General features: G+C 35.9%; 1 protein-coding gene across 2 annotated transcripts in view; it reads left to right on the forward strand.

Annotated features, from left to right (window-relative positions):
• Window positions 1-4,882, forward strand: part of Mtap (methylthioadenosine phosphorylase) — a 71,092-nt gene extending 66,210 nt beyond the window's left edge. For both annotated transcript variants that reach the window (XM_078047703.1, XM_005335917.5), the window contains exon 8: window positions 1,951-4,882. In XM_078047703.1, coding sequence (XP_077903829.1) covers window positions 1,951-1,989 — 39 coding nt within the window. In that variant the 3' untranslated portion in view covers window positions 1,990-4,882. The remainder of the gene's footprint in view (window positions 1-1,950) is intronic.
• Window positions 4,883-10,178: the final 5,296 nt, after the last annotated feature.

Genomic DNA, 10,178 nt, shown 5'->3' on the forward strand with positions numbered 1-10,178 from the left:
TACCAAACCAATCACTTATGAAACTGAACAATCGTATTTTCTGACTAATAATGCAAGACCAAGACCATTGGAAACTGAGGTGGGGAGAGTTTATTATCTTGTGTCCCATATTATTCACATTGTCTTGCAGTACATCACTAAGTCTTTTTTGTTGTTGTTTTCAAAGCTATTTTCTCTTTGGTAGATTCATAGAAAATGTTGGCAAGCATTCAAAACCAAAACTGACATAGCAATACCAAGCGTCAGGGAATATATGACGCAGCATGGGATCAGACTAACAGTCATTAATGATAAACATGAAAATGGTTTCAGATTGGTAGCTTTCCAACTTTGGTATTAGTTCCCAGAATATAATTTATACTCACTGCTAAACTGAGAAGTACATGATGCCTTGAATATTTCCAGTTAAAGAGGGCTGTATCTTAAAGTCTCCTAGAGACACTTATATTCTTTGGTCTTATAACACGTTGAGAGGGGCTATAAAGGTTTATAGAAGCCCTGCCTACCTCGATTACCACTTAGGAGTTCAGAAATGAGAGCTACAGTTTTACTGTGATGAGGATACTATGTGGTGTTTGTTGACTTATATTGTATAAATACTCCAGGACAGTCTGTGAAGCTGCCAACGTGGAGCCACTGAGAAGTTGGGAAATGGCTCCTGCAAGCTGGTACAAGCACGTTCTAACACCACTATCATTAAGGTGTCTCAGCTTGTAGGACTGGCCCAGCCATGAGTGTTAAAATTAATTATCCTCCCTACTAGGACTCATATCTGTTGACTTCAATACTGTGTACCTAGGAGATTTTTTTTTTTTTTTTTTTTTTTTGAGACCGTGTCTAGCCATGTTGCTGAGCTGACCTTGAGCTTGGAATCCTTCTGCTGTAACTGGGATTACAGGCATTCGCCACTACACCTGGCTTTGAAATGTTATTTAAGAATAAATGATAGTCCCTTTCCTCCATGAAGTGTTTTATCATAATTGAGATACAACCTTTATTATTATTCTAATTATGGAGAATAGAAAAACAAAAAATATTCTATGAAATAGCAAATTTGGTTTAAACTGAAACCAAGTGGCTTGATTTTGATTTTTTATTTCATTTTAAAATGTTACATTCAACTAAGTATAGTACAGGGCAGCAAATCCTCAGCTTGTATGATAATCATGTGTTGGTTTGCTGGAAATATCAGATTTTTGTTGCTGAAGGGATTTGTTACCTTCAAGCTATGATAGAGATCGATTTTGTCGGGGAGAGGGAAGTCTCCCAACTAACCCCAACTTCATAGACTTTTTCAGTCTTCTGAGCACTGAAATGTATATCATTCATTCACTCGCTCACTTAATTCATTTCAGCAATATTGATGTGCCTGTATGTCAAGCTCTGGTTTAGAAAGGTACACAAAGACTTCTTGTAATGATTCTATTCTGTTGAAAATATAGACACATTAAAATTTCGGTGATTTTTTTTTTTCTTTTAAAAATGAGATAGGAATAAGAGCTAGAAGATACATAAACAACAATCCAGGCTAAGGTTGGAACATAAAATGTATCCTAGTACATAGATGGATATGAGTGACTATCAGAATATTCTTAACCTCATTTAGGGGAAAAAAGAAGTGACAAAACATACCTGTAATCCCAGGCACTCAGGAAGTTAAAATGGGAGAATTGCAAGTACAAGGCCAACTTAGTAATTTAATGAGACAGACCCTGTCTCAAAATAAAAAGGGCTGGGGATCTCGCTCAGTAGTAGAATGTTTGCCTAGCATGCTCAGTGCCATGGATTCGGTCCCTAATACCATACACACACTGTTCTGAATAATCTACAAAACCAAAATCTGGAGGATTTATTGCTATTGTTGAAGTCCAGTTTTAGCAGGTGCTTCAGGTAATTAGCATACTCACCTATGCCTATAATGCTCATCACTTTCTACTTTCTTCCTTTCAGAATATGGCCCAGTTTTCTGTTTTATTACCAAGACACTAAAATCGTTTTTTATTACTGCTCAGAAGAAAAGAAGACTTTCCAGTTATTTTGGATATTTTGCTTACCTTGAGGGGAAAACAAACAAAAACTTGGGAAAGACATGCAGCTTATGTGTCCTTGCCTGCAAAAGAAGAGCAGGTAGAAAGACATCGCGCGTATTGGAGACTCTGCCTTAAAGATTGAGACTGTTTGAGAGCAATGAGGAAAAGCAAATAGACAGGAAATCTTACATTTTGGGAAAACACCAAGAAGAGAGCATTCTCACCTCACTTCCCTTATTAACTTTGCAACAATAAAGATTTGAGGGTAATACTCATTTCCTACATTGACATGGAATATGGGGAAGAAATGGGACTCTGGTTATTTATTATAAATTGGTACAATCGTTTTGGAGGGCAGTTTGGCAAAATGCATCAGAAACCTTAGAAATACTTATGCACTTTGTTGGAAAGTCCTAGGAATTTCTCCTTCAAAAATTATTGGAGAATCATACAAAAAAACTGTGTATGAAGAGAGATGTTTAATAGTTACTGTTAAGATAGCAAGTATTCACAACAATCTGGATTTCCAACAACTGAAGGTCATTTATGGTTTCAGTTATCATTAGATTGTAAAGCAGTCAGCTGGCGATCATGTTTTCATGTAATATTTAATGTTCCAAATAAATTGTCAATGTATATTACAAAATGGGAAAAAGGAAATCATTTTCCTGTTCTAGATTTGTTTTAAAAATGCTTTGTAAGTGTAAAAAGACTAGAAGGAAACATACATAATCTTTTGTTGTTGTATTTGGAAGAGGAATACTAAATAATTTTAATTTTTCTTTTGAATCTTTCTGAATCTTCACATTTTTCTACAGTTAGTAAAATAATAAAGTCATAAAAATAAAAGTGGATTTAAACACTTTCTGGTAATGAATCAAAATTTAAGAGGAGTATTATTTAAGGAAGTTAGTTCTTTTTCTATTAAAAAAGGACAGTTGGTTGCTACACAGTCAGCTTGGATTTTCTTTCATCAGCTTCTAGAAAAAAGCCACATGATTAATTCTGAGATTGTCTAAATCTTAAAACTATTATAAGGGCTGTGGTTGTGGATCAAGGGTAGAGCACTTGCCTAGCATGTGTGAGGTACTGGGTTCGATCCTCAGCACCACATATAAATAAATAAAGTAAAGGTCCATCAACAACTAATAAAAATATTTTTTAAAAAATTATTTTAAAAAGTAAATACACTTTTAGTGTATCTGGTATTTTTAAACTAATATTTTTCTACTCCTTATGAGTTGACATTATTTTTCATGAGTTAGTGATTCTTCTTCATAGAATTAAAAGTGAACCTTTTTACGATATATTTTATATTATTGATCTTATAGGAATATTTAAGTTTTGTATTATTAAGAGATCATTTTTTTCCTCAGATTTTTTTTTCTAACATGTTATATATTACAAGATACTTAGGATAGGGGCAATGGGATCTTTTGTTTAAAAAGTATAAAGGTAATGTATTTGTGTCTGTGATATTGACTTCAAGATAATAAGCTGCTAAGTGTAAAGATACTGAGCCCTTTGTGTTACATGTGATTATGACACTTGGACTCCCTGATACAGTGGTTCCAACTCTGGTAGAGGTCCACAGAGAACGTGGGTTCTCCAGCTGTGGAACCCACAGTGTTCTGCACTGTAACACAGATCATACCTTACTTTCCCTCATTATTAGGTGCCCAAGAATATCAAGACAGAAGCGTGGGCATTTGTATTGCTGCCTTTAGAAAATAGTTTTTTTCCCCACTTTGGAAAAAAACTTTTCTGTGTCTAGTAGCCTTTTCTAGGAGTTTCTTAAATAGGGTAAATTCTCATATTGCTTGTTATAAATCATTCGCCCTGTATACAAAGCCAGTATAATTTTCTTACCTCATGTTTGAGGATGTTGCTCAATATCTACTGGAACACTTCTCTGCTACTTGATATTTTTCCCCCCAGTACTAGGGCGTAAAACCCAGGACCTTGCATGTTATAGGCAAGTGCTCTACCACTGAACTGCGTCCCCCACTCTATTTTTTTTAAGCTAATAAATTAAGTGAACAGTATAGTGAACAGTTTTGACCATTTTGAAAGGATGATAGGCATATGGGAAAGCTCTGGCTTAGTGATTTTGCATTTATTTGATTGGATTCAAATCTGCTTCAAGCGGGATTTTTATGGCATTATAATCTGCTCTTGTGTTTGTCATTGATGTTCATAATTTTAAGAATGGCAACCCAAATAATTAATAAGTGAAGTGTTAACCTAAAAGAATGAAAAAAAATGGATCAGCAGGGTTACGTTTGATACCTGAAAATATTTGGCAGATTAACCTACATGTATTCAGAAATTGTAACAGGCAAGTGCTGGGGAATGGCTAAAATTCTCATTGACATGAGCTGCTCTAAATAAATGACACATCATTTCAAATATGTGCAGTCCTCAAAAAGAACAGAGATGTATCTTTTGTGTACTAGTGTGGAGCAATGTAATAAAAGTGTCAATCAGAAAAATATGTAAAGTAAAATAAGTATGCAGTTTGGGCATGTGGATAGCATATTTATGCTTTGTTCATAGGAAGTTTCTGGAAAGAAACTTAATGATAAGCTCTGAGGAAAGAAGACTAGAAGACAAGTAGCTTCATTACAATTTATATAAATGAGGTAGAATTTCTGTTTCTTGGCATTAAATTCTGCAACATGGTATTCAGTTTTGGTCACAGCACTTTAAAGGGGAACATTGGCCATCTAAAAAGCACCAATAAAGGGGTGAGGCAACTGGGAAAGACATGGCCACATTAGTAATGGTTAAAGGAATTGCATACATCCCACCATTGAAAAGAAAACCTTGAATAAAAACTTCATGTATAAAAAGCTCAGTCACAAAAAAGTCATTCAGTTATAAAATTCTGTCTCTTTTTACTATTTTTTTAAGCCCCATAAAGGCAGGAACCATATCTTTTTTACTTTCTAATTTAGTGTAGGATCTGTTCCTTGTACTTAGCATATACTGAATAAACATCTGTTGTGTTAAAAAAAAAAAAACTGATAACATCTCAGTATGCTTTCTCAGCTCTCAAACTCTCCATCCTCACTTTCAGTAGGTTCCTTCATGGACAAAATGGAGGGAGGCATCAGAAGAGAACTTCCAAGGACCCCTCTTCTCTCTCTCCTGACCTGTTTTCCAGACTGTCACCATCAGTCTGGACAGTGCTTCTTGAGCTTACATATCAACATCACCTGAAGGTCCTATTATGTTGCATGGCTCCAACTCTGACTCAGGAGTTTCTGACTCCTGGGGTGTCTGGTGAGACCTGATAATTTGCATCTCTGATAAGTACCAAGTGACACTGCTGATGCAGGAACCCCACTTTGAGAATCCCGTATTATAGCCGTTTCTGCTTCATCATCCTCTTAAGATCTCGAACTTTTGACACAGTCAAAGACATCACTGGCAACACTGCCTTTCAATCTAGATTACCCTCTTTATTGGATCATTTCACCACAAGATTATGTTTTATTTCTCTCATTAAATTTATCATGCGTATGGTATTGGGGATTGAAACAAGAGCTTCATGCATGGTAGGCAAGTATTCTACCAATCAGCTAAACCCAAAGCTATCATCAAAACTCTTACCCTGAATTCTAGGTCATTTTTGTCTCATCTTTTTTGCCTTTTATTGAAATAAAATCCCTTGAAGAGTTATCTATTCTCAGTGCTTCCAATTCATTTTTCAGCCCACTCCAATTCAGATTTTGCCGTCATCCATGCCCAGCACCACCAAAATTATTCTCAAGGTCACCTTTTTACTTATGTAATGGTTGATTCTTAGACTTCAACCTTCTTTTCCTATAGGCAGTGTTGTGCTAGGAGCTCTCCCTCCCTGAGCAGCTTTCTTCACTTGGCTTCCGGGGGCACCACGTCTTGCTTTTTTTTCTGTCTCAATGCTTGCTGCTTCTCAGTCTCCTTTGCTGGTTCCTAACCATCTCCCTGGTCTCCCTGGTTGTCCACCCCGAGGCTCAGTTCTTAACAATCACTTTACATCTCCCCTACACCTGCTTTCCCAGCATTCTTCCATCTCAGTAATTGGCAGTTTTCATCCTTCCAGGTCCCGAGAACAAAACCTTGGAGTCATTGTTTCTATTTAAAACCTTCATTTATCAAGAAACACTATTTACTGTAACCACTGCCTCCACCCTAGACTGAGCCACTCTCATCTCTTACCTGGACACTGCAATAACCTAACAGGTCTTTCTGCTTTCATGCACCACTTACAGCAACCCAGGAGCCAGGATGGTCCTTTAAAAAAAAATTTTTTTAAAACATCATTTCTCTGCTCCAAAATTCTGGGTCCTCAGGGTAGCCCATGCATTCCCATGTCATCTTCACTTGCCCCGAATTTCAGATTTCCTCTCAGTACCATCCCTTTAACTCTGCCCTTTCCACTGGCCTTCTTGCTTTTCTTAGAGTATGCCAGGCTCTCTCTTCCTTTCACACCAGAGTATTTCATTTGTTCTCCTTCTACCCGGAAATCTACTACAGCACTGCCTTTAAATCTGTTCAAAACTTAGTGGATCAACCTCAAACATCCTATTTCAACAGAATGCAATCATACCTCCAGCAAGCTAAGGGACTCACCTGGCCTGCTCCCCACTCCCCATAGCTCTTAACTCCTGCCAACATACTCTAATATCTGTTATATTTGTTCATTTGTTGACATACCCAGTAAAATGTGAACTCTAAGGGTGAGAACCTTATCACTCAATGATAGCCCAAACGATCAAGTTAGTTCTTGGCACTCAGTAGGCTTCCAGCCAATACCGCTTTGAATATACAGCGTCCCAATACACACAGCTTAGGAAACTGCACGTTCTGGAATGTTGTGGTTTGTTCCTGTCTCTTTCCACCTTTCATAGTTTATGACATTCTAGGTTAGCACTGTCTGATAGAGGAAGAATGTGAGCTAATAGGCAATTTCAAATTTTCTAAGAGCCACATTTCACAGTTTATGCCATTCTAGGTTAGCACTGTCTGACACAGGGAGAATGTGAGCTAATAGACAATTTCAAATTTTCTAAGAGCCACATTTAAAAAGTAAAAAGAAACAGGAAATTAATCATAATATTCTAGTTACTTAACCTAGCATATCTAAAATATTTTGAAGAAATGTAATCAATATAAAAACAGTTTACTCTATCAGATGCTAAATTTCCTTCAGAAATATTTTATCTCTATTTAAATAATTTAAATTCCATAAAAATTCACTTTGAGAAAGTAAATTTGCCTAATTATTCTAAGTATATTGAAATAGATCTCACCAATTTTTTTAATTTAATTAAAATTACATGAAAAACTCATTTTTTTTCTATTGTACTAGCCACATTTTAAATGTTCAACAGCCACACATGTCTAGTGGCTGCTATATTTAGCAGCTTAACTGTGGCTCTAACACAGGGCAGAACAGGCTGGCACTCGCCTCTCGCCTTTTATAACTGTTGTCCTCCCACCTGGAAGATTGTCCTCTTTGCTCCACCATCACCTTCTTTATCTGACCCAATTTCAATTTCCCTTTCCTCTGCACTCTTAATACCCAACATATTACATTATTATTATACTGTATTAGAATAATCTAATGTGTTGTTCATTGGTGCCAGGGATAAATCTGTCTTGTTTACTTTTGTATCCTCAGATTTTTTTAACTTTAGTGGCTGACAAAAGGTACTATATATATTTCTTTTTTTTTTTTTTTTTTATTGGTTGTTCAAAACATTACAGAGCTCAAGACATATCATCTTTCATACATTCGACTCAATTGGGTTTTGAACTCCCCAAATACATAATACAGACTCACTTCTGTTACATACTCACATTTTTACATAATGGCATATTAGTGACTGTTGTAAATAAATGTAGAAGTCTATGAAATTTCAGCATATTGAATTTTAGTCATACTTCTATTTCCAGCTCAACTCAGTTCTTCTAGGAACCCCTCAGACCAGCCCATGGTAGAAACTCCCTTTTATTCCCAAAACCACTTGGATTCCATATTGCTCAAGGACCATTGGTTTTATGTGGTTTACCATATACAAATTCTTACTCCCCAACTGCATAATGAAAACTGGAAGAACAGGAATTTGGGGAAAGAAGATGACTCACATTAGGCATTCAATAAAAACCTGATGAACTATTCAATGCATTGTCTCATTTCAGACTTGTACCTAGTAACTCCTCCCCTAGGATAAATGAAACGTTTTCTCCTTTTAACTACAATGTTAAAAACTATCTGCTTTCAAATGAAGAAATGAAACTACTTCCTGTACCCTCTTTTGCCTGCATGTCTGTGTATTTGATCATTCATCAAAATGTCATTTGTATCACAGACTTCTTCATTTCATTTATTATCTATTCTGTTGGTGCAGGGAACATGTCCCTCCGTATACATATATACACTGATATTAGTCATCAAAATGTTATGTACAAACTTTCATATATTGCTGCTGGGCTAAAAAATAATTATTTAAGAACAAAGCTTATTTTTCACTTTTACTCTGAAGTATCCTACAGTCATCTAGCTACAGAGGATGAAAGCAAAGTAAATTATGAAACTTATGCCAAGATCTGTTTTAAGAAATACAGAGCAAGCAGTAACTCTTTCTCCCGTGCTTCCTACCAGATTGGAGAAAGAGGAGGGATGAGTGGAACAAGGATTACATATGTATCAAAGCTTCTCCAGTTCTCATATTTTGTGACTATAGTCCTTATGATAAAGAACCCCAGAGGCAATACGGGACCTGCTCCAGGTGGCTGTAAGCCTGATATCTCTGTTAACAGCTCAATTCATGATAAAGATGTTGGTGACCTGGCATGGCAGAAATCAAAAGTCTGCTTTTCAAAAAGGAATGAATATGCTTTATTCATCAAGTGAATATGTTGGTGCCTTAATTAATGTTACTAGACCCTGACCCCAATTTTCCAAATTTATGCCCCCATTACCTTAGAGCTGATGGGTAATGAGGATGTCGTAGGTTTAAAAAGGAAAACCTAAGATGGAGATAATTGACTTTTTTAAAAAAAAATGTATTCGGTTTTCTTGACAGTTATTTCCATCTTTGATCACTCAACTTGTCAGGTAATCTATCTTACAAGGAGAATTTCCTCAAGGAAATTCCTATATAAATTACAGGCTCCTATAAATTGCAAACTGATTTAGATGTCATTCATATGGTTCTGGCTTCATGCCTTAAACTTAATGAATAGCTGCTAAAGTCTGAGTATCTGTGTCTTCCCAAAATTCACACATGGAAGCCTCCTTCATGAATGGAATCAATGCCCTTATGAAAGAAGCCTGAGGGAGCTTATTTGCCCCTTCTACCATGTGAGGAGACATCTATGAAGCAGAGTGGGCCTCAGCAGACACTTAATCTGCTGCTGCCTTGACCTTCAACTTTCCCATCTATGAGCAATAAATATCTGTTGTTTATAGGTTTTCCCAGACAAGATCTTTTTTTATAGCTTCCCAGATGGATAATTGAGCAGCCAATAAGATGTTTAAACTGAATAATCATGAAAATGGAACACGAGTCATAATAACAGGAACTTGAGGAAATGGTTTTTGAAAAAGTACAAAGATCAAAAAACTATGCCTGATTTTGTTAGTATTTTGTTACAAAGCAAAGTTTTTCAGAATTAAAAAAAGTGGATGATTTCATTTAAGGAAGATAAACAGGAAATTGTCAGTGTTTTCAAACTATGTCCCCAGTTTTACAAATGATTCAGCCTTAAAAGTCTACACATCGGAATGTGATGAGGTATTCATTAGCTGTTCTCTCTGCAACCTCACTTGAGTTTACAAATTCCAAGAATCAAGATTAAAAGACTAAAGCAGGAATTGGAACATTGACTTGAAATATATACAAAATACGAAGAATAGTATAATGAACCCCTACTCATCACCCAGCTACAAGAATTATCATCACAGAGACAATGTTTTTTCTATAATACCACATGAGGAAGGTAAGAACAAAGATGTATTGAGCTAACAAAATTACTCCAGATGGTAACTGGTATACACAAGAATAAATAAAAAGAAACAGTAGTGATAAAACAGAAGGTTAATATAACAAAAAAGTTATAAATATATATTTGCTCTCTTTTTTCTCTCAGCTTGTT

Source organism: Ictidomys tridecemlineatus, chromosome 4, assembly GCF_052094955.1.
Source record: "Ictidomys tridecemlineatus isolate mIctTri1 chromosome 4, mIctTri1.hap1, whole genome shotgun sequence".
Taxonomy (NCBI): Eukaryota; Metazoa; Chordata; class Mammalia; order Rodentia; family Sciuridae; genus Ictidomys; species Ictidomys tridecemlineatus.